Below are 25638 nucleotides of genomic sequence, written 5' to 3'. Positions count from 1 at the left end.
GACTTATTACAAAACTAAAGCACTACATAGAATATTTCTGTATTTCTGTTTTATGTTACATACTAAGAACTTGACAATCATCCTTTGTCTGAAAGCTAACTGTAGTTATTCGTAATATTTTTGTAAAATATGTTAAGAGTTTAATTCTATGAACACACTGCTCATCATAAGCCATTGAGTTAAAGAAAGAAACAGAGAAAGTGGCTGTACTTGGTCAATAGAAATAGAAGTTACTCATGCTAATAATATTCTCATTACTGCTGCTGATGTTTTTTCGATGTTGTATTTTAAGATATTTGCTGACATTGAAAATGGTGATATATATTCTGCAGAATGTTAAATTCTAATGAAATCTATGATGAAGCATACATGACATTTCAAGTAAGTTGTATTAGTTCATCATGACTGAAATTACAAGGACTGCCAGAAAACTTGAGCAAAAATATATGGTCATGATCACTCATGTAATGATTAGCTGTAGAAATTTGCATTCCAGCTTTTAACACTTTTCAAAATCTGAGCAATAAGTGACAAGGGGGAAGCATATTACTGAAATTTTGAACTGAACTCTTTGTACGTTTATTTTCGGATGAATTTTCTTCTTAAGTAGCTGCCACCGTCTCTGAGTTTTCTCCAAGCTAGTTTCATATGCCTGAAAGGCTGTTGAGTTTCACTTTCTTCTTCTTCAGATGGATCCTTTTCTCTACACTCATTAACTGAGGTGCTGCTGTAGAACTGCAACTGGCCTTTGAAAGCTGCCGTTATGTCAGTGTTGTTTGTTTCGCTGTTTGTGGCAGGAGAAAAGCAGGTTTGGGGTTGTTTTGTTTGTTTGTTAGCATTGTGTGTGCAATCTGGCATTAATTACCTTGCTTTAATGACCAGATTGCAGCCAATCAGAAGTAAGAATCTGGTAGTGTTTGGGCATTAGGAGCTCATTAATTTGTACCAACGCAGGAAGGTACTGCATGGGGTGGTTAGTCCATTTTGTTACAGTAGTACCAACAAGGGGGAGGGAGGGCTGAACAAATGTTTTCTTTTTCCTTTTTTCTTTTTTTTTTTTTTCAATCATGAAGAATGCAACTGATTTTTCAGGAGATTCACAGCCATACATTAGGAGTTGGGGGTGTATGAAAAATGAATTTTGAGTACTAGGTGTCCCAAGGCACTGTGAGATATGAGTAAGGTCACCTGTGCAGGTTGCCTTGACTAGGGCTATGACCAATAAAGGAAACACGTTCCAGAAAAGCTAAGTACATGTCTCTTTAGCTGGAAGGAAAGAAATCAGGAGAAACAAAAAAAAAATGCATTTTCTATCAGCAATTTATTGGTACTACTTTGTAAACTTCTGTTTCCTGTAATGTCTGAAAGATTAAAATCTTGGATTTTTAATGCAATATATATAGATTTTAATGAATGAAAATGTGTTGGAATCTTCAAACTGACCTCCACTTTTACAACCACATGAAATTCCCCATAATGAAACAAAGTATTTTGATAGTCTTCTCAATTTGCAAATACAATAAGGTTAGCTGCAATCTAAACACCTCCATTTGAATAAACTGTTTTTTTTCTTTAACTGCATACTAGGGTGTTTTATGTGGGCCTATACAACTGAAGAATTGCATATAATTTAGATGTAAAAAACATGGTATTAATTTAATCTTTATCCTCCTATTCTTGAAATATTTTTTCTTTGCTTTCCAAGTAAATAGGTAATGATTTGTTTTAAAAATTACTGTTTTAAATTTAAGTTATTGTGTTTTGTTAATAGAACAAAATATGACAGGCAGCTATGAGTTTAATGATAAATTACTTGGAATAACCATGTTGCCATAGTACCACATAAAAAAGTGTACCATAGATTAAAAACCCTTTTTGTTTTTGTATACATGTTTCAGAACCTTCATTCCCAGTGTACCTGTGTATTTTAAAATATGAAAAATATTGTGTGAGCAAACTCATAGTACAATAACTTTCTCATCGATTCCAACGTTAATTCCAACCTCCCCATATAAGTTAACTGTGTAATCAACCCGCCGTGAAATAGTCAGTGTCTTCAAAGTACCATGTCCATCATATTTTCAGGAAGAATTCTTGGAAAATAAGTGGTTGGTTAATCGTATAGTCAAAACATTTCACATGAGTAATCCTTCAAAGCCCTCCTCATTTCACAGCATCATGTATAACATAGTAGTCAACACTCTAAGGTGAAAGCTGATCTCGTTCGCTGCCAAAGACAGTGCTGGTTATGGTGTCGCACTCTCCCTTCAGTGTTGTATACAGAGGCCAGTTACCTGGTTAAGAGCCCACAAATATTATATCAATCCAAGTTAATTATATCTATCCGATTATATAAATCCAACAGCCATTGCACTTCAGTGAATAGAAAAATGGAGGAAAATAATGCAAGATAAAGCAAAAGTTTCCTCAAAACATGTCTCATAGTTGAGACAAAGCCATGTTGGACATAAGATGGTGCAGAACAAAAGTACTGGTCCCAGTTCCCTGTAGGGCCAAGCGAATTCCACTGCAGCCCGCTTCTGGAAACGAGAACAGAGTTGGCAAGGAGGGCACGTTCACTTAGTTCTCACTGCTAGTGGGAGCTGCTGGCCTGGAGGGCAGTGAAGAGCTGGTGGCATGGCTGGCAATTTCTGGGCGGGTGGAGAGGTGCATTCTCCTTCAGAGGGGAGAACTCCAGGCAAGTTAGAAACCATTAATTCTACTTTCAACTAGTACTCAAGTAAGTATGTAAGCATAGAGCAGCAAGTAACATCCATTATTCAGTAAATTGTCAAGGCAAGTACTTTCTGATCAATCAACTGGACTAAGAGCTGCAAACATTAAAAAAAATATTTTGCATTTTTGATTTTTTTTTTCATATTTCATGGTTATGTCTTTTTTCAAGGTGCCTTCTCTATTAATCATCAAGAGAAGTCATGAGGTGCTGCAGCATCATGTTCAGCTGGAGGGGAGATTGGGGAAAATTCGGAAATAGGAAGAGAATTATCTCTGCTGATCAGCATTCCTGTTAATATTCACTGGGAATTCATAAGCTTAGTCATGTAATGTGCAAATGCTTTTGAGAGAGGATGGAAGAGAAAGTTCTTTTTGGAAGCTGAAACTTCAAATAGTTCTTTCTCTTTGAGCAAGGTGATATCCTGAGTAGCGAAGTAAAAGCAGTGCTGATTGCATTTGATGTTAAAGCAAGAAAGTGAAGCACTTTAGGCTCTTAATTACTCTAGCTACTAATAAAACGTACTGCATGTGTGTTTCTCGGGGCTGCTGCTTTCTAATGATTGGTTTACTTCTGTTTAAAAAGTCGTCTGAAGCTACTGACCCTCTCCTAAAGAGTAATGATATTATCTATAAAATTACAGCAATAAAATGTGTTTAACAGTGTTAGAGTGAGGTGATTATGGTTCTTCTTGTGTGCAACCTGACAATTCAATTAATCACTTCTAGTATGCATGGTTGTTTATCAAAAGGAAGCACTTAAAACACTTAAAGCACTTTAATTCTACCTAATCAAAAGTTCTCCGTATCATAATTTATTTATTTGACTACAATTTGCAAAACACAAACTGTGAGTTATATAAAAATAGATTTGTAACTTTTCAATAATGTATGAAAGATTAGCTATTGAGTCATACCCAGCCTATTAGGATGTAATTTAAGTTCAGTTTCTTCTGATATAGATATACTGCTGTGTATTGACATATTTTATAGTAAATATTAATGTATTAGTTGTTTTATACAAAAGCTATTTGAGTAAGTCTGTATTGTAGCATTCTGCTTCTAAAATAATAGAATACTTTCAAGATAGAAACGAGAAAGATACAGTTTTTCCTTTGCTGTAAGGAAAATTAGGTTTGGAGAACTGAGGTAGGTTTCTTGGTTGTTTTTAATGTGCAGAGTGGACAAACTGGCTCTGTGGTACCCTCGTTCCTGGAGTCGCATTATGAAGGGAGTTGCTCATCACGCAGCATCAGGAGCTTAGCGTGTCTCTTCTGTGTTTTGGAGGAGAAGGCACAAACGTCGTATTCCATTTACTGTGTTGTGCACATGTGGCTCTTTGAACGAGCCTTTTTCACTCCCCTGGGGACATTTTTCAAATGTTTACGTAGCACATTCCATGAAGAACATCATATATTTTCTGTTTCTTTTCCAGATAGCAGACAACCAAATCGCCCCTAAAAAATGTGTGTGTGTGGTTTGTGTTTTTTTTTCCTCTGGTATGTGAGATTTGTGTACAAGCATGTAACTGGAGCAGATGTAATACTGTAAGTGTGTTTATAAGGGTTCTATCAGGATAAGCCTAGGATAACTGCATTACCCACAAAGCCATCAGTGAGTTATACAGGTTGTCCAAAATGAGTGCCAATAAAACCATAATGTGGTAGCTTTTCTGTACATAAAGATGTCATATTTTAAATCTCATAATTTGGAACATTCCAGGGTTTAAAGCAAGGCTTGCTGTGTGTTCCCTTCAAAAGCCTGGATCTTTCCTCCACAATGTTGTAAAACTCCTGTTCCTCCCCGCGCGGGGCTGCAAGATGCCAGCGCATAAATCTGTCACGGGGCAGGGCTGAGCGCTGTCAGATTTATACCTCACTATTTAGTTAATTTACTTCTTAAAACCAAGGGTTCCGTTGAAAAATAGATGACTAAATTAAGAGGCAGATTTAAAAGGTACTTAAGCAATTCTGTTTATACAAGATGGGGATTTTACGCAGGTTGTGAACTTGAGCATTGGCAGGTTGAAGTCTTTTTGTCTGGAATATCAATAAAAGCTGATGTGGGATGATTTGATCTACCCGTTAAAATGCAATAAGGTGTAAAATGATAAATGCAAAAAAAAAAAGGCTTTCCAGTCGCTTAGGACAAGGAGCCTAAATAGGCAACTAGAAATTTCTTTCCGTCAAGTCACTGAAGTATTTTTAAATCTCACTTGTCATTTTTTCATTTCTTTATCTCTTGTCATAGAATACCCATGTGAGAGAAAGCATGTGTGTGTGAAGTTAAAAACAGACCATAATGCACAGTATTTAAAATATCATCCTGGTATTTGAATTTTCTAGTTGCCAGGGGGATGAAGGGTTGTCATGTAACAAAACAGGAGCTAATTTATTTCAGCTTGATCAGAGTTAAGGGGTTTCTTCCTGCGTTGACCCAATTAAGGGAATTTCTTTCCTTTTCAGTTCTTTCTGGGAATTTTTCTTCTTTCAGACAAACAGTGCTCCCTAATTTTCCTTATAAACAATTAAATATGTTAATTCTTCATGCTGTTACTGCATTGTAAATAACAAGTTCTGTGATTGAGACCCACAGCATCTTTCTGAAAAATGTAAACAGGAAGTATTATTCCCAGTTTGAGGATTATGGTGTTTCTGTGCCAAAGCCAGTATTAGTGTACAGATCTCCTGACTTACGTGATTAAAGAAGCTTCTTTATTAGTTCGGTGCATGATACTTTCCAGGTTGTTCTACTTTCATATGTAGGGCTGATAGATGCAGATTGTCAACCTATGTTCAGAATAATATTTAACTATTGGCATTGAAAGTTGGCCATTGCCCATCATGTCCTCTAATGCCTCACTGTTGTTTTTTGTTCTTTTTTTCTTTTTAGTAAGTATTTAACTCTCTGGTTTGTAGGTGGATGCAACACCTTTTGTGCTTCAGCAGATTGCTTGTTCCGCAGAATGTATAACTAAGGAGGAGGAAGATTAGAAGGAGAGTTTTGGTTTGGGAGTGGCATTTGCTTTGGGTGCTCAAGAGTTTGGGATGGGTTGTTTGATTAGTATACAAAGTAGTTTGGCATGTTTATGTAATGTTAAGCCATTGCTTGTACTGCCTAAGTCTAGTCAGAGAGTGGAGACAGATTCTTGGATGAATGACAAAAGAATAAAAAAAAGAAAGGTTAAATTCTCCCTGCAACTAGGTAGGCTATTAGGTAACCATTAGTATGCAGTTTGTATTAATTATTTGTGTGTAATAGAAAAACTGCTGCAGAACTGAACAAACTGTATTGCTTATCCACATTAGGGCTGCTATATTTCAACTCCAGTCCAAATTTCTGCCATGTTTTATTGCCTTTATTGAAGAAACAAGTACAGGTGATCTAGAAAGAAAAGGCAAACCTTTGCAGACCCCCTCAGCATTACTGAATATAGAGTCATATGCTCCTCCAAATTTAATCAGAAACAAATGTAAAGAAACAAATACCATTCTAATACAGAAATATTTTAGCCTGTATGAGGACTGTGAAAGGTATAATACCATCCTGTATATATAAAGAGGGGGAAAAGAAGCCAACTGGCTCTTAAAAATATTTGTTTAAATAATAAATAAATAAATAAATAAATAAACTTTTCATCATCATCTTTCTTTTTTTTATATATAATTCAGTCTGTCCTTTGTTTTAGGCTTAAAATATTATTCATTTAGAAAAATGATATTTGGCAGCATTTGTTTAATATGTTAAAAAAATTACTAAAAAAAAAAGTCCCTTTTGTCTCTAGTGAGACGATTATGTTAGCGAGACTATTGCTGTGTGCATGTGTAATTCACTGTGGCTGTTCTGTTTGGTTTTTGTTTTTTTGATTTTTTTTTTCTCTGTTGCATTTAGGTTATCTGGTTTCAGATACAATCTATTAAGTGGCATATTTTTCAGTAGTTGAGGTTTTCCCACCTGTCTACCCTAAAACACCTGCAACATATGTTTGTGTAACCCTGCAAAGCTTTGTGTTTTGGGCCTCGAGAAATTCCCCCAGAGCTTTTTGCTTATAAACAGCTGAGCAATTCATTTCTCTAATGACGAGTGCTTTTCCCTTGGCATTGAGGCAATAGCATGTTCACTAAAATAAGTCTCATTTTTCATCAGACATACTGAAAATCTTTTCTCATTGTTGTCTCTTATTCTGAACCTTCAGATTTTGTGCAAAATTAGATTAATCTTTTTTCTGTTAATATGCAAAAAAGGGGGGAAACACCGAGACAAAGAAGAAAAGAGTGTTGTGTAGGTTCCTCTGCTAGCACCTGCATGGAAACTTTTGCAAATAATGTGTATTCAAACTGTTAAACATTACGTTACAGCAGCAGTGTGTTTTTCCTGATAGGCTGCAGAGCAATCTGCCTGTGACTTGTGTCCCACAAGCACGTATCGCTGTATCATAGCAGCTCCGTCGGTAATCTTATGCTGGATGTCTCTGGAGGCTGGGGAGGGAAGGGTTTATACTGAAGAACTTAAGTGTATGGAGCACAGTCCTTAGCTGCTGAGAATTTTAAGAGTTTTTCAGCAATTTGTGTAAGTTCAGGGAATTCCTGCTACACGTGATGCGATTCTGACCCCATCCTCAGTCCCATCACCTGGGAAAAGAGCAGGTAACGTGTAACTGAGCTCCAGCCCTTTTCCAATAAATCAAAGTAGAAGGTCACCAAGAACCCCCTGCCAGCCCTGAGGTTCAGAGTGAGTGTATCGGGTGGTGACTTAGAGTAGAAGAGGGGGCTCAGACTTCATGGATGTTTTGAACAGTGCAATCAACCTGCAAATGAGGTAGTAATGGGCTTCTGTCTTCTAAAATTAGAAAGGGCTTAAAATCAGAAGTACCTAAGAGATATCTGAAACAAATTAAGATACATCCTCTGTGGCTAATCCATATGAGACATACACATTTTAAAAACAAATAAAATATTTTTAAAAGTCCAAAATCACACCTGTGTCTACATGTGCTTCTATAGCTGTGTTTAGTGTGTTGTCCTTCTGAAAGCCTAAATTTGGCAGTTTTCACCAGTTTGAGCACACTTCAGGAAGAAATGTAAGAATAGAAGAATTGGAAAACCAGGAGACTGCTGCTAAAAATGGGTGTGGGAAAGAAGGATTTGTAGTGTTGGCACAGGCAGCTTTAGGATTTTTGCACTCCGTTTCCTTAGAAGGGAAAACAACGTAAATGTGTTAATCTGTTTAATGCCCTACACAATGTATTAAGGAGATTCAGCAAATTACTATTTTGAAGGGTTAATTTTACTGTCATTTTAACAAGATTTTCCACTTAAGAAAATAATTTCATCTGAAGTACTAGTCAAAATACTTACATAATTTGAAGAAGAAAAAAAAAAAAAGGAAAAACTTTGCTAGTCTAAGTAAATAAAAATATAAAGAGGACCATTCTAAATTGCACTGTTTCAGAAAAAATGTGGCTATTGTGAATATTTTAGACAACAAAGCTATATTTTCATGTAAATAAATTTGTTTAATCTTCTGTTCTAATACATGGCATGTAACATAGAGGATGGATTAAACTGCATGCTTAGACAGGGGAATTAATTCAAAATACATACGGAGATGTAACTGTAGGTTTTCCTTTCTGTTTCCTATATATAAATTACAAAAATAGTTATAATCAATAAAAGATTTAACTAACGTTATCACAACAATATAAACTCACAGACCATACTTTTTGCTGCCTGAAGTGCTGTTTTCTAGCGGTATTTACCATTTCTGTGGTAAAGTTGCACAAATATTTTTCTGCTAACGTTTCTCAGGGGTTGTATTGTTTTGTTTTGTTTTAAGTAATGGACTTTCCTTGAAGGATGTCTTTGTAGTGTTACAAAAAGATTTGTAGCAGTAACCCTTGGTATTTACTATCTTGCATTTCTAATGTTGTTTTCCAACATTGTTTTTTTTTTTCTGAGGGCTTTTTTTTTCACTGCATGTAATACTACTTTAAACTGCTTCTTCCTTTGATACTTTCAAACCACACAGGAATTTAAATAGGCACCTGTGAAAGTAATGCTTGAGCCTCATTCATATGTTCAAGTTAGATCATTATTACTATTAATGGCTTTAAGTGCTTAGATAGCAGATCAGCCTTTCGTGCCTTGAATTGCTTGTCATTTCTGAATTAATATGTTTCAAGAATCTGTTCCACATGATCTTTTCCTTTTTCTTTTCTATTTTTTTTTTACAGAAGCAAAGTGTAATGATCTTTTTTTGTTTCACTGGGAGGTGGAATAGAAATTCCATTGTTTTTGCCAAGTTTAAAATACATACAGTTAGGAAACAGATTGCAAAATAAAGTAGCAGAGCGAGTTTGTCAAAAGGGGCTGTCCCTTGAATTAAAAGTGTCAGCTACTTTGACCATCTGTAATCTCCCACCTTGTGGAAATGGACACCAAGTCACATGAAGAAGAAAGTTATTTAACTGATGGGAGAAAAGTTACACTGTTTGCTTGCAGAGTAGTCGCAGAACCATCAGTTATCCTCATCACGTCAGTTTGGATTTGATTATCATAGAAATGCATTGAATTACCAAACTAGAGCAATAGTAACTAAAGCTGATTCATTGTTATTGCTGTCAGTTGATGAGGACTGACTTACAAGCCATATGAATGGGTAGAGTTATGCAAATATTGTTTTTATAACAAGAGAAGAAAAATGTACAGCGGCCATTACAATGTGGGTGGTAGAATAGACGAGAATTTTTTTAATGCTTGTCTAATAGCTTTTAGCTGTTGTTTCATTTTTTAATGAACATCACAAACAGGATATATTTTTAAAATGTTTAATGTGTTTCCAAAGAAAGGAAATGAGACATATCATACAAGATTAAGTCTGACTGCATAAAACGATCTGGAAATTCCCAGCTTTACATTTGACCCCAGAAATCATCCTGCCTTTGATACCTACCACCTCCTTAAGTGTTCCTCTCTCCTGTTGTACACATGCAATAGTTTGGTTGTTAAAATGCAACTCCTATGCCTCCTCCAAAAATAAAAAGGTTTTCAAGGAAAGCGGGTTATCTGCAGTTACATGGAAAATGAGTTCACTAAAACTGTATTTGCTATTAACAGGATTTCAGAAGGCAGATCAGAATATAAGGCAACAGCCTACAAATTAACCACCTTTTAAGTGAATACCTGTAAAGTATTTTGATCTGTTTTGTGCAGTGTATCTGATCATTACACTGAAATGTATCATTTTGGTTTTTCTTATGCTAGAAATGCTTTACTTTAAACCATTTCTCCTCAAATTCGTGTTTAGATATATATAAGGGGTTCTCTGTAGCTCTCTGGTATTTTAGATTAAATCATATGCACCTTTTTACTTTAAATTAAAAAAAAAAAAAAAAAAAAGTTTTCAGATAGTTTTTAAATGCCCTTCGGATTTTTTTAAACATTTAAGTTTTTAATGCCCTTCAGGTTGCATCAATTCAATCAAAATTCTTTATGCACATATGTGCTCTATGCTTCGTCAATGTTCAGTGAAATATCAGCTTTCAGAAAAGATGATTTCAGAGCTATTGGAGTCAGTGGGCTTCAATACTGTCATTTTGGCAGTGGTGGAAACTAACAAATAGCTTCTGGTTTCGATATTAATTATAAAAATTTTGTTACAGAACAGTACTGTTTGTGGCTTTGGTATTGAGCAAGGGAAAATCAGACAAAAAGGCTCCGTGTGCCATCTAGTGGCTCTCGATAGCTTTCTTGGCTTAGTCCACAATTAAGTTTTGCAATATGTAAGCTGTTGTTTGTCCTCAGTACTATCATTTTCTTTAAAACCATGTCATTTTACCTTGGTGATGGGAAAATTCTGTACCAGAGCTAAAGAAGGAAATGAGATCGGTGTCTGAACTTCACCAGATTTTACTGATTTCATTAGAAGTGATCTCACAGCAAACAGCAATGCCCTCCCTGTGTGAATAAACACTGATTTCTGTAAGCATGAAGAGCTAACTGGTAACATTTGGTATTCTTTTAAAGTATTTTAAGATTGCATTTTTATGTAACTACCATTACTGCCCTCAGAAACCAGGATTGTGGGAACATAAATTATTCTTTATATTTTTAATCTTCATTAATAAACATAATTCTTGTCACTGCTTTAAATCTGTCAGAAAAATCCTGAATTCTGTACAGTGTTCTTTTTTTTTTTAAGTTAGGATAATGCTTTTTTTTTTTTTAACAGAAAAATCCAAGACCAGTGACTCACCAGTTCCAACAAAATTTAGATTATTACAAAGCACGTGGAGCAGACTTGATGAATAAAACCCGGTAAGCTATTTCTGAAGATGTTTTCACTGAACTAATATCTTACATAAATAAAATGTTCCATAAGTCACTTTTATCCCAAACAAGAATTACATAAGCAGTGTTAGAAGCACGTGTACTTAGTTCATGAAATTTATTTTGAATCTTTACCTTACTATTACCTGAAAAATGGAGGTTTCACAGATAGTGCTTTGGTCAGATCACTGGCTTCTTTTTCTAAGGCTAAGATGATTCATACACAGTGATTTGTATACTAAAAGCAGGGGGTAAAACATTGATGTGAGTTCTGAGGCTGAGCTACTTCCAGTAGCACATCTAGTTGCGCTACAATTGCATTACGTACCAATGTAACACAAGCTGTAAAAGTTAAATTAATGTAAATACAGTTTGAAGGAATTTTTACTAAACCATTTTGCAACATTCCTTCCTCACTTTTTTTTTTAGAAATGGCTTATATCAATATGATTTTATCTGTTTGTAAGTAGTCTAGTGGTGGCTGTGCCCTGGCAGGATGGCTGGTGCTGATGGAAGGTGACTGTTGCCTCCCCTTGGTTGTTAAAAGCTGTTGTGTTTATTTAATTTTTTAAATGGTCTCAAGACTTGCCCCAGATTAAAAAATAATAATAATAATTTGGAAATGCCAGAATAATTATTTCAAGGATTTTGTGTGGAAACAAGTCATAAAGCCCAAACAGGAATGACACCTGTTGGAAACTTAAACTCTAAGGACACAAATAGCCACTAAATCTGTCAATTCGTTGCACTCGGGAGAAATTCTTTACAATGGTTCAGATAGAGGAGTAACTCAAGAGAAATTTATCTCAACGCAGGACCATTTAGAGTAGGTCAGACATGGTAAATCTGGTTAAGATAAGAGAAGAACTAGAGATCTAGACTAGAGAGAGATGGAGGATGTAACATCAAGAAATGTTTCTGCAGTGAGTAGAGAGATGGATTGGGCAAGCTAACAGATCATTTTCATCTGTAATTCCACAGACTCAATAATATATTTAAAATATATTTAAAACTCTCTTAACATGTATTGCTTTTATGTAAAATATCTTCACAAATCTCTGACATGTATTGCTTATTTTATCACATACAAAATTTTTTAATCTGTCATATTCACAAATTTATCTCTCATCTGTCATAATGGCTACTTACTGAAGAGAGAAATGCCTTTGCAAAAGGCTTGCTTAAAACAAAACATTTTTATCTTAGCAGAAAACTGCAGAGATTGAATCATCTTCCCACTGCTAGTTTAAAAATACACCATTCATAGTCAAGGTCAATGATGCTTATTGTGATGAAACAAAATTGTTTGCTTCATAGATGGAATTCACGTCTCCTTGATATTCATATTTTTAAACTGATGCCTTGCTTTTAAATGCATCCGCTGATAACTGTACAACATAATCAATCAGCATTTTTCTTGTAATTGTTGTGTATGTCTGATACATTTAGATGGCTAAAATGTAGACATTGATCAGTGTTTAATGGCTGTAATCATCCTTTGTGTTAATATATCAGACATTTAAACAGTAAGAAATAGATACATTGTTCTTATTTTCCTGAACTCCCACTTTTTTTGTGCCTTCTCCAGAGATCTAACACCTTGCTATTGTTCATTTTCTGAAGCTGCAATACAGCGAAATCACGCAATGAATCGTACTTACAGATACTTTTGTTAAGACCGCCTCTTGACAAAAAATGTAGATAACATCATTACTTATTTTTCACGTATGTATATGTGTTCTGAGTTGATCATTAGTAGTCAGTTCAGAGCCAAGACTTACAGAGGCACTAGGAACTGCAATAACTATCCTTTCTAATTCTTAAATAATTATAAAACATTATTACATATTGTTGTTGAAAGCATTCAAATTCATCTTTTGAACACAATGGCTTAGAGAAGACTTTTGGTGTTTGTTGTTTCTGTTTAGTATAGTATCTCAAGAACTCTCCTTCCAACCATCCAAAAATAGAAATGATCTAACTTTTGGCCTACATATATGTCAAAGCAGCAAGTTACACAGTGTAGAAGGAAAAATCATTTATTTTATTAGGCAAACATACAGTTGTAAAAAAGCAACAAGCTGGTGGACAGAAATACACAAACAGATGAAAATTAAAGTTTCCGTGATCTCAACATTATATTCAATTGTGTTAGCTTCTTTACAAAAGCTTTGTCTCAAGCATCTGTGGACCATCAGGATTCCACTGATGCAGTTAACTCAAAGCATCCAGTGACTTTGTCACTTATGTACTCTCTGAGAAAAAGCTCTGCTTCCAGTAAATACCATTTTTTGTGCAAAATCAAGCTTTTTTTAACTTATTGTCAAGGCTCCAAACTTTGAGGCAACACAAATCTGAGACGCATTGTGCAAGCCATTATCTTCTTTGTAAGGTGGTGATTCAGGTGAGTGAGGATCCATAGCACCCTAGACATGGGGATTAGTCCTGGTGGACCAAGGAGAAAACATGCCAAATACACTAATGTTCAGGTTCTGAATCTCAACAAATTATTACTGATATGGCCCTGAAATCAGTGAGGCAGATTCACTGCAGACTATTGATATCTGCTTGATATCTGCTAAGGCAGCATTTAATATTTCATCTTCCACTTTTAAAGTTACAATCTGTGTGTTCTTTATGGAATGGAAAAATCATTAAACAAAAGGCTCTGCGCTGATTCTTCTGAGGCCACATATATGGAATCAAGAAAACTTTTTTTTTTTTCCATTAAATGTCTCTGCATACCCTGGGGAACTGATTAATAACCAAATCTGACAAATAGTAGCAGAGTAAAATTTAATAATAATAAATACTATATCACGTCCTCTTCTTCAAATCATTAAGACTATTTAACTTGCTTTTGAAACTGAGTCCCCTACGGGAGCATTTTATAAACCTGCAAATACTCTTTTTGTAGATACTTTGTCTGTTACTTTGAGGTGACTATAGAGAGACTTCTTTCAGTATTGGTAGCAATTAATAAAATGGGGAGATGTGGAAACATCCTGTAGTCAATATTCAGCGATCATTCTCCACACTCCTGCTCTTTCAGAAATACATGACATGTTCTCTTTCTTCATCACCAGTCTGTGGCAGGAGAGCCCTATCTCATGAGTCTGCAAGCTCACATACTTTCTTCTGCTTTCTCTCATTTTAATCTTGTCTATCCTTTGTCTAAACAACTCAACTGTTGTTATTTTCTGGTTATGTTCTTTACACATGTATGTGTTCATATTGTGTATTTGAAAAAATACATATATAGGGAGCCAGGAAAACTATATGAAAGCTGACATCAAAATTACTTTTTCAGGCACAAGTTGCAAGTCACCTATATTAATTTGTTTGTAATTCATTTTTTACTCCAAAACATTGTGAAACAATTTTTCCCAGTAAGATGATTGTATTGGTTTTAGTTAAATATATTTCTTCAAATCTTTTAAACACAGCTATTTATATCACTGATGTGTAGATCAGTAAAATAATACATCAGGAGTGGAAAGGTCTCTGTGATTGTGATAGATTTCTGTGCAGGGTATTTCAAGCATTAATTATATAAAACAGGAAAATATTGCATGAGCAAATGAGAATGGCTTTACTGATCTCTGGGTTACATGAACACTTACACTGTGAATTAGAAGCTGCTTTGCCTCTTTATTTTAGACAGATTAAATGGTTTGGTAATTTTCTCATTCTTAACGTTGCATGTAACTGAAGTGAATTAAATATCCACTGTAGTTAAAAATAAAAGGTAACAGTGATAAGGATCATGACCCAATATATGTGTTATATCCTGAAGCCATTCTTCAGCCAAAATCACTTTTGCAATCAGGATTCCCTTTACAAAGGACTTGGCTTGAAATGACTAGTTTGGGCAGAGGGTGAAATAAGAGCAAAAGACATGTAGCTTTGCCAACTTCAAAACAGAATCTGGTGTTAGTTTTATTTGTTAAAAGAAATGTCTGCGTGTGAGTTATTATAAACATTTAAGAGAATTTAATTTAACAGAAATAAATATTAAAGTAGTCTTGGAATAAGAAGTGCAGAAGTCAAAGTTTTCTTATGTTTCTGACACTTTTTTTCATTTAAGAAGACAATTTAAGAAAAGTGGTGCAAAATTCTTTGTTTAGGTTTAGTTTGCATTTTTCAGGAAGAAAGGACCAAAAGACTTTGACAACTACTAGTTAGGAAAAACATGCGCCATGTTATCCCTATGGTTTCTGTGTATGTTCCAGTGTGACTGTGATAAAACATGTTCTTTGTATTACTCAAGTCTTGTTGGTTTTTTTTTTCCCCATTTTGAAAAACAATGCATGCATGCATTGCTGTGTCTGTCTGAACTGTTTCAAGGGTGTGATGATTTCTTTTTTTCTCTTTCCAGCGCAAGTGCTAAGGCTGCTCCACTGAACATCAACAAAGTCTCCAACAGCTTGCTGAATTTTGGCCGAAAGCTGATTGCTCCAGCTATGGCTTCAGGTAGTGCTGTGGGCCCTCCAGCCAGTGGGGGCAGCTTTCCTGCACCTGCAGTGGCCATCCGCAGCACAGCAGAAGCCCCCCAGTACCACCACCACCACCACCACCAGCAGCACCACCACCACCACCAGGCGCAGCAGCAGAGAATGATGAAATCCGAAAGCATGCCAGTTCAGCTGGGAAAAGGTAACGCTGAAACACGTGACAACGCAATCACAGGAGGAAGTGTTGTCATGTGCCTCAAGGACTGAAGAAAGTCCTTTTACTGATTTTCGATCAATGGGTTCACATCTGGAGGAAACAAAAAAGACAGGATTTTGTTAAGCAGGATGTTTGCAGTGTAATGTAGAATTAGACATTATGTCAAGAGTGCACAGATACTATAAGAAGTTTTGAACCTTTGAAAAAACAGCAAGTTACACAAAACATACCAGCAAACTTCACTGTTGGCGTAGGCATTATCTATCTTGCTATATGTTAATTTTGCAGTCTTTTAAATGCAATGTTTTTTTTAACTGTAAGACTAATTTCATATAGGTATTTTTTCAGGTTATTGGCACAAATCCCATGCATAACAATATTAGCCAAATATGACCGCAGGATGTTAGATTAATTATGGAGTAATTCTTAATAAACAAAATCTTATTCCCTCTAGAATGTGTGGAGCTTACTTGAGAAGTTATTTGAACAATTACATGTATTTTCCTTATAGTAATTCATGATGGCCCTCTACACTTTTTCTATTTAATAAATACTTTTCCTGGAGCCTTTTTTTTAACATTTTTGAAGGACAGTTTATTTGAAAAAAGTCAGCGAGCTCAGTTTTGGTCTTTGCAAGGAGTATGCAGAGCAATACTGTATCTGCTGCTTCTAGCAACTCTTCCTAAGTAATGGTTGAAAGTGTGAGGGCTGGTCAAGGTGCTGGTTGCACTGAACCATTGCATAGTGTTACATAATGTTTTTCACAAAAGCCTAAGAGAAAGGAAATGACACTTCCATAGCTCAGATCGATGGTTCTTTCTCTTTCCAATGGCACCTTTGCGGTCCAAAGTTAGTCCTTGCATGACACACCTCTTCCCCAGGAGATACTGAGTGAGCAGAGTTCAGTGGTACTGCTGTTCTCACGAAGCAAAGAGATGCATGTAATTCTTTAAGGGTCACTACAGCTGCTTGGCACAATCCAGATTTGTAGCTTCTCTCAGAATCCTAGAACCTCCAAATTGGCTCCAGCAAAGGTTTTACAGTCCCCAGGACTGTGCAAATGTGAAACCAAAATGCAGTAATTTCTTGCTGTACAGTGGCCTCATTTGGTTTGTATTTATAATTGTCTTTTACAGTCCTTTGTGAATCCTTGATGCAAATCCTGCTTAAGTCAATGGAAGTAAAATTAGGTCTAAAAGGAAATGATTTCCACAGTTCTGGACAGGTTCTTTTATTTGCTTTTTTAAAAAAGTTCCATAGTTCCATTATCCCATGCCTGATTTTACAGCTTCTGGGTTGAAAACTGATTTTCTTTTCCTTGTTTAATGTGAAAAAATCTGCAAGCGCCTTCTGTAGGTGGAATCTGTCGTAGCTTATCAAGGATGGCCCTGTTTATGCTCCAATATGGTAACAAATTTGAGGCGTAGTCCGGAAACACACCTGACACTTTCCATATAACAAACAGAATAAAAACTGTGGTTGGGCTTTGGTGATTGTCATGCACAAGCTGTGCACATATTTCTGCATCAACAGAATATCTATATTTGCTACAACTTTTGCAGACATAATTTAAAGGCAACAAAATATAAATATACCTTCTTTAATCAATTGAGATGACAATGAGTTTTATTTTGTGTGTCAGTGCCATGTTTGTTGTTCCAGATCTATACAGTTATCAGTATGTTGCCTATAGTTGGATCGAATTTTTGAACGATAGCAGCTAACTACTTTTGCAAGCACTGTAATTTATATTTTTTAAGAGATGCCTAAATGGCACATAACGTCATCTCCACCATGTCTTAATAGTGAGTCTTTTAAGTTCTTTGCAAGAAGACAGTATCATCACCTTAAGAAAGTGCTGGTGGGTCTGCAGTGGATGAGAGCACTTTCTGGCAGGTCTGAACAAAGTGCTTCAGGGGCTAGGGATATAGGACATAAACAGACATATCCAGAGAAACTCTTATTCCACTTATTCTGTTTGTACTGAACTCCTTAGCTTTAAGTGCCTTTTGATTTTGTGTGCTGGCTTTTACTGAACTCTGGCTTCTGCTCTAGCTTTTGGTTTTCTAAAAGCTGCTTGGTATGGTTTGTAACTATAAGGCTATTAAGTCACTGACAAGCTGTATCTAACTGTCTAATGTTCCTATTCTTCACTGTGTTTTCAGCTTTCCTTAACCTCCTGGAGCTGGGTTATTTAACTGAGATAGACAGAGGCATGCACTTTACATTTGAGTTGATAAGTCATTTGCACTTCCAATTGATCTACTACTCACAGATGTTCAGTTGGACAATATACCCAAAGAATGAAATGCTGTACATCTGACAGGGATCAAGTCAGTAACAGAAGCTATCCATTTTTCTTATCTCATATTAGTCCTTTCAGGTTTTAAATGCTCAAGTAGTGTTGATAATTTAAATTAACACGTAGAGTGCTGTAAGTTTGAAGAGATTAAATTCAGTGCCTTTGTATGAAGTGTGAAGAAGTCATTGGTAACAAAATGTCTTGAAGGACTGGCAAAATAATCCTATCCCAGCCTTAACAGCTCTGCTTTAGCACAGTTAGCACTCGTGACACAAACCAGCAGCAGTGGCAGGTGTCACTCATGCATCCACCTCAAGGGGTGGCAATTGCTGTGCTGTGAGGGATGGTTGTTTTATATCATCAGTAGGAATTGTTTCTCTTTCCAAAATTTTTGCACTTGCTGAATTTCCTTAAAAAATGCGTAAAATTTAGAAAATGTACATGGAAAAACAGCAGGCATACTTTAAAAAAAAAAAAAAAAACATAATTGCAAGCCTGTAATTCCAGATGAGTCTTCAACATTACAAATCACAGTTGAACAAAGTATCCAGACACCTAATTGGAAAATCAGTTCCTCCTAATAATATATTAATCCCATTCAGCCTGTCCTCGGCACAGAAGAATGGGTATCATTACTGATTACTTATGCAAGGTAGCCTGCTAATACAAAAAGGATTAAAATAGTCTTTTGATCCTTTTTGATCTTTCACAATGAAAGAATTCATTGGCACAAATGTTACATTTAAATCTAGAGTTCATTGGATTGTCAAGTTGAGTTTGTGGTCTTGAAAGACAAAAATACTGATAATGAAAAAATCTGGAAAAAAAAAAAAAAAAAGAAAGCAGAATTGTTGCCTTTCCATTTAACCAGATTCTTGAGCTTTCAGAAACTGCATAATCTTTGATTACCAAATGCCAGTGTGTTGCCAGAAAAAAAGCATTTCTCTTTCACTTCTTCCCTGATAGTGCATGATACAGTTTTCCTTCTAGGTCCTTTCTCAATGAAACCCAAAAGGATTTCTGATTTGAATGCCACTTTATCACAAGGACACATTAGAGCACCAGTTTGAAGAGGAAGTTCTGCCAAAACTCTGATCAGCTATTTAAAGTGTTTCCAGGCTTCTGTTTATTTGTATGAGTTGATGCTTCTGAGGCATTTGTTGTAGCGGGAATAGAGTTTCCACAGTCACCTAATATGCCCTAACGAAATTATCTCTGTATGTAGAATTAGTTAGGAACTATGCCTAGAATATGAGTATGCTTTTTCTGAAGGAAAAGAAGCTGTCCTTACTGACAGCAGAACTAAAAACATGTGAAAATAATAAGATACTCACTTAAAATGTTTTTATCCTTAAAGAAAAATATATATATATATATTGTATGTAAATATTCTTAGGTAATTATGAAATTTTCTTGACAGCATGAACGTGATACTCCCAAACTAGCAGAATGGCAGAAGTGCCAGAAACGAGACATTTTTGGCTGTTTGTTGTAGACAGTTCAGACTGTGAACACTGCTGAAACCACTGCTTTTTTCCACGTGCATGGAAGCAGCGTGTATGTAAAAGGCCAGCTATTAAAACTTCCCATTCACCTTTGCCTCAACTCAGGGGGCTCTCTTGCAGTATATATCCCGTTCACGCCGGGGTCTCGCTGCTGAACACAGCGAGAGGTTTCAGGTCTCGATTTGGGTGAACTGCGTGTGCTCGGGAACCCTTCTAACGTGTCTGTTTGTCCACCAGGCGAGGCGGCCAGGGGCAGCGATGCCGCGCGGCCTGCTCCTGCGCAGAACCCCCCAGCCCACCCAGGTACAGTTGCCGTGACAACGGCGAGTGGTTTTGTGCCTTCAGCATCACCGTGGGGCTGCCAAGGGACCCCCGCGGGTTTTCTTCATCTGTGGCGTCTCCATTCCCCCGTTCATTGCCATTGTCCATCCACCAAGCGGCACTGTTGTGTAGAAAGAAAAAAAAAACAGCTTTGCTTCATCCCTCCCTGACTCTGCTGTGTATGGCTCTGCGGTCGCATTCCCGTACGCCAGCATCTGTCCTCGTTGAAAGTATGCACTTGCCTTGTAGTTTTTAGTCCATTTCACACTTCGATGTGTGGGGCGATTTGACCATCAACCTCCCGTTTAGTCACATAACTTTCCTGTTGTTGTGTTTGCGGCAGGTATTTTGAGTCGGACATCAGCATTAATGCTTTTAATTAAAGAGAAGCTTGCCTGCCTCTCTCTGCAATAAGTATACACATTTGTGTGATGAGTTGGTTCGCATAAATTTCAGAAGTGCTGGAAGTCTTTGTTCCCATTTCATTGTAGGGGGAAAAAAAGGAATCTAATTTATCTGAAGTTTAAAAGTTCTATAAAACTCATGTCATTCTTTTTGCAGATTTTAATACTCTACATCCTGACTATGGCAAATAGAGAGTAATAGATGAGAGATCTGAATGGTTTTGAATTATAGATTGTGCCTTGCTTCTGTTCTCTTTGGTATCTTTGTCCTTCACTCTCCTTGTAACTGTGATAGCTATTCTTTCCTCTGTAAGGGCCAAATAGAGAGTGAGCCATTGGTTTTGTATGCCATCTGTGCATGTCTCCTTTGATTTTTCCTATATTTTCCTATAGTTATGGAGGTAGAGCCCTCCAGAGATCATGGTTATCTCCCTTACAACTAAACTCAAACTTTGTAAGACTTGCAATTCACTTTTCTTTCATTATAAGTCTTCTCCACACCTTTTGTCATCTTCTTTCCACTTCATTGTAGATCCTTATTATAGATCACATTATTTTTGAACTTCCCACCTTCTTCTCAAGACATTGCACATCTCCACCCTCTGACCTGCTGGCAACACCAACAGTTCAGTCCCTTTCCCCACTACCTCATCTGTCTATTTTTCAAATGGTTTTGAAACAGAGCATTTGTAAACCTAGTGTTGGCCCTAATAATCTTTAGCAACAGGCAAGTAGAGAGTTAGAAGCCAGCACATGGAGGTCACACTGCTCCCTTTCATCTCAGAAGGGTATGTATTTTTAGTGCATGAAGCCCAGTGCATCATTACTGTGAACTATTTATGGATTTTTGTCTGCATATATATATTTTTAAGATATCCTTATGTGTTCTGACTACTGTTAACATCAGTAGCTCTTTCTGTGTTCCTCTTAAGCATTTATTTGATTTCCATTCTTATGGTTTCTTCAGTGTGATTCGTACAGGCTTTAGGATTTTCTGGTATGTGTTTAGGTGGTCAGAGAGGTGGCTTCTATCTGATCTATTAAGGAGGCATAATGTATTTATCAGAGATTGATAGAATGAGCAGAAGAAATTCAGTCTTGGTTAAGTGATGCTCTTGGGTTGCTCACTGAGCTGATGAAACAGAATGAGATGTGCTTGGTTAGTTAGTAAATGTAGATTGTTGTATCACTTTGTATGTTTTGCTTGTGTGTTGGGGTTAAGAATTCTGCTCTATTTTTACTTGCCTTTTTTTACTGAGGAATATTCCAGTATCAGAAACTCTCTCGAATGATCCTGAGCTATTGAGTGAGGAGAATGTTTCACACTACTGGTTAAGAAACATGCTGAATCAATGAGACACACTACAGAAAAGATGCAAATGGCATTTTGTGTTTAATCTGCCTGAGACCCTGAAATCTCACCGTTGGTGTTATATTGTATTTTCAGTCTTACAAGAGGGTTGTTAATGCCTCAAAAATTGATGCATGCATAATACATCTGACAGACTTAAGAAGCATTGTGGTGACTTCAGTCAACTGTCTGTGCAGTAGCTTTACTAAACTAACCATGTTGGGAGCATCGCAGGTAGCTTTCTTTATACAGTAGGGAAAATATGTTTGGTTGGTGTGAATTGTCTTACAGCTTTCTTCTTATTTCCAGCTGTAAAATTGATTATTTCTTTGGATATCAGAAATCCCTATTACAGTACAAGAACTCTCCTTTATGACTTTCAACAAGCACACTCTAATTCTTCATATGTGTTTGTCTTGCATAATTACTAATCTCATCCCCTAAATAATGCATATCTCATTGTTGTTCACATGGTTGGGGTCAGCATAAAAATATAAGTTTCCTGATGATAATTTTCTCAAATTTGCTTACTCATGCAGCAGGGTCAGATCACAGAATCACAGAATTACAGAATTCTCTAGGTTGGAAGAGACCTCAAGATCATCGAGTCCAACCTCTGACCTAACACTAACAAGTCCTCCACTAAACCATATCACTAAGTTCAACATCTAAACGTCTTTTAAAGACCTCCAGGGATGGTGACTCCACCACTTCCCTGATGCTACTGATTAGAATCCCAAGCTTTCTTCTCACCTTCCATTTGGTATAAAAAGTACTTCTGTTTTAGTGTATCTCCATCTTAGTTTCATTACATCTTGTGTTGCTTTTATTTTTCATCTTTATTATATTTTACAGTCCATAATAATCTGATTATTCAAAGCTCTTGGTGCTGTTTGAGCAAATTTCCTTTTACAACAGTTGTATTGTTCTCTCCACAAAATCCCAGCTATACATATTTCTTCTCTTGTTTGGTTATGCAAGTAGGTATATATTCTAGTCCTCTAAACTGTGATCCATCTTTTCAACTGTAGCTGTTTAGTAAGCAAAGTGTTTGCCACAGAGATACTTCTCTTTCCTTTTCTTTACTTCTCTTGTCTTTTCAAATTTTCTTTTTTCTTTACTCTCTTTTCTTTACCTCTTTTACTTCTCTTTCCTTCTTTAGTCTTTTCAACTTCCTATTGTATTTTGGACCTTTTTTTTTTTTTTTTTTTAAGAACAGAAAATAGAAAAAAATATTATGAAGCATTTTTCCCCTCATTTTACCAAGCTGTATTATATCATATGCATGGGTTCATCAAATATATTTAAAGCATCCCTCTACCAGTGTTACCTGTGAAACTTTACTACATAATCTGCTTATTGTAGATGACATGAGCTAAGCACAGATCATGCAGTGGAGATGTTTGTGAAATACATACATTGTTCTTTGTTTAAACTTTTTTGTTTTTAATCTTCGACCTATGTGGAAGTTATCTTCTTACTAGGATGATAAAGAAAGCCCATTTGGTCTAATTTATATGTAAAACAATATTTTTTCATTGTAGTTCATTTTGTACATCTTACAGTGTTTTTTTTGTATAGCATTTATATTGGTTACTTTGGCTTAGCTGTGTGATTTTCTTTTATAAATGCTTTACTTGCTAAAATGTGCCGTCTCACCTGTGCCAAAACTATTTTTGTTTTACCTAATGTAAAACCGCACTTACATTGTAAATTGCCAGTAAGAAATGCATGAAAAGTCTTTTTCTTACATAAAGGCAACTGTAAGGATAATGGTGTTGCCAAGTGACATGATTTTATCCTAAAATTAGAAACCTTCTTAAAACTACCTTGTGACTGAATTAGTTCTGCTGTTTGCCATGCAGTGTTTTGTCCTTTTCCACCGCTAGAATTATTTACAGAATTGGAGATTCATGTTCATCTAGTTAGTGCATATCCCATCTCACTATAAAATTTGAAAGCAAAAGTTAAGTGAGCTCTTGCAGACTCCATTTCCTGCACCTGAAGGAAGCTGTTGAGACTGAGGGGTACATGATACGTGACTAGAGAATGATGGTACGTGACTTTCTGAGAAGCAGCAGAAAAATGCAGTTCAATTAACTTGGTGGGAAGGGGAGAATAGATAATGGAAAAACTTGTAACAAGGAAGTCACAGAAGTACAATAAGCAAAGTGAAGGGGTCCAAAGAAGAGGAAGAGGTGGCAGAGCAGTGTCCATAGGAGTATGAGAAGCGGGACATACAGTGTAGGACAGTCATCAGAGAGAAGAGCAAAATAATGCTGTAGAAAATGAAGGAAAAACTAGGAAACAGTTTGTATGCTGTTTTTCTTCCAGTAAGCTTTAGGAATATTAAACTCATATCCTTTCCTGGTTTTTGTCCTTTTTGGTCCATTTTGTGATGTGGTGTATTTTCTTTGCTAGTGCAATCTGTTAGTCTTTTTGCTAAGGTGACATTTTAAATGGATCTGTATTTGTTCCCTGTAGAAAATGTGAATTGCTGTTTTTGTGTGGCTGTGGCTGTGCAATATATGCCATGTAGGTCAACTGCCACAGAGAATTTGGCTCGGGCTTTGTCTCCACCCTGCAGGTGGCCGTGGCCAAGCGTGACAGTGCTGATTTGCACATCACTTTGAGGACAGTTACTGTTCTAGATCTTAAATGACTGAATATTAAGATGGTTCTGTACGAGTAGTTCCTGCTAGCTGTTTCCCTTTATTTAAGATGTTAGAACTCAACATACGTGGTACCCTTCTGTACCTAAAGATGAATTTATTTGTTTTCTACAGCCTTTTCTGTATCTATTTGCTTTTGTTTCTTTGTCTTTTAGTTTTCTTACATTCCTCTAGAAACATGGGGGAAGACCACAGTGCATTACGAAGGGTAGACTAACTCATTCCAGAAAAGGAATTATAGTTTTGTATTTTTAGAATTGGTACTGGATCCACAATGACAAGAAGTGTACAAAAAGGTATATTAAGTGCTTTAGAAGGCCTGTGCAATAATATGTGGCATATCTGAGAGTAAAACTGGTTGGAGCAGAAGCAGTTTAGAACAAAGAAGGAAGAACCTCTGGCATCTGCAAGGCAGGCGGTTTGGAGTTTGATTATGGTCTTGCAGAGGAGTTGAAGTTGCACTTGTAACATCTGGATGATTTAGTTTCAGTGGGCCATTCGTAAGGCTATAAAAAGTAGCATGAAAAGCACGAGCACACACACCAAAAAAAAAAAAAAAAAAAGGAAAGGAAAAGGGAGAAGCTAAACAATTTTTTCAGTCAGAATAACTGACAAAACAGGAAAAGGGAAGAATTCTAAGCCTGAGTTTTGTATGGTTTTGTTGTTTGTTTGTTTGTTTTCAGAATGGCAAATTCTGAACTTGTGCTGTGTCACGCTGGATTGACTTCCTCAGATAATTGAAAGTTGTTTTTTTTTGAAAACTAGCATCTGTCCTAATGCAACATTTTCATAATGAAAGTTAATGAAAACTGACATATATATTGTTTTTTCTTCTGGAGCTGTTCAAATAAAAAGTTATATTAAATATTTCAAAACCCTCTGCAGGCTTCAACTGGAAGAAACAGTTCTTGTCAAAGAATGTCTCATTACATACAGTGTCATGGTAAAAAGCTCAGGCAGGTGTGACCTCACCATGAGAGTAGACAATACTAGATTCTTTAGAAAAGATGCATGAACTAGTAGTAATGAAATATTTTGATTTCATCAAAACCTGTTAGGTGAAGATGGCCTTAAAATTTGAGGCATGAGAACTTACATTCTGTCTCTAAGTCAAATTATTGTTCCCTGTTGTAAGTCTAGATATTGTCATCTACATATTAAATGTCAAACCCATTCTTAGAATCTGATGTTCTTATTTTGTTTTGTCAAGTTCCAAAGCGTATTTGGTGAGGGAAAAATGATTTCATTTGCAGTGTTGATGACATGAGATATATTTATTTTTATTATGAGATGTACTTCTTGTTCATTATGCAGCAGAGAAAAGCTTCTCAGTCTATAGATGTATATACTGG

The 25638-nt window shown here is 36.2% G+C and overlaps 1 protein-coding gene across 10 annotated transcripts in view; it reads left to right on the top strand.

Annotated features, from left to right (window-relative positions):
• Positions 1–25638, top strand: part of TBC1D5 (TBC1 domain family member 5) — a 317841-nt gene that overhangs the window by 244833 nt on the left and 47370 nt on the right. For 8 of the 10 annotated variants that reach the window (XM_068674320.1, XM_068674318.1, XM_068674325.1 and 5 more), the window contains 3 exons: positions 10963–11048; positions 15439–15716; positions 19776–19841. In XM_068674320.1, coding sequence (XP_068530421.1) covers positions 10963–11048; positions 15439–15716; positions 19776–19841 — 430 coding nt within the window. The remainder of the gene's footprint in view (positions 1–10962; positions 11049–15438; positions 15717–19775; positions 19842–25638) is intronic. The other 2 variants (XM_068674328.1, XM_068674326.1) reach the window with 1 other exon arrangement.

The sequence above is a fragment of the Anas acuta genome, chromosome 2, assembly GCF_963932015.1.
Source record: "Anas acuta chromosome 2, bAnaAcu1.1, whole genome shotgun sequence".
Lineage (NCBI taxonomy): Eukaryota > Metazoa > Chordata > Aves > Anseriformes > Anatidae > Anas > Anas acuta.
Note: the sequence above shows the minus strand (reverse complement) of the source record. Positions and strands in the feature narration are given on the sequence as shown.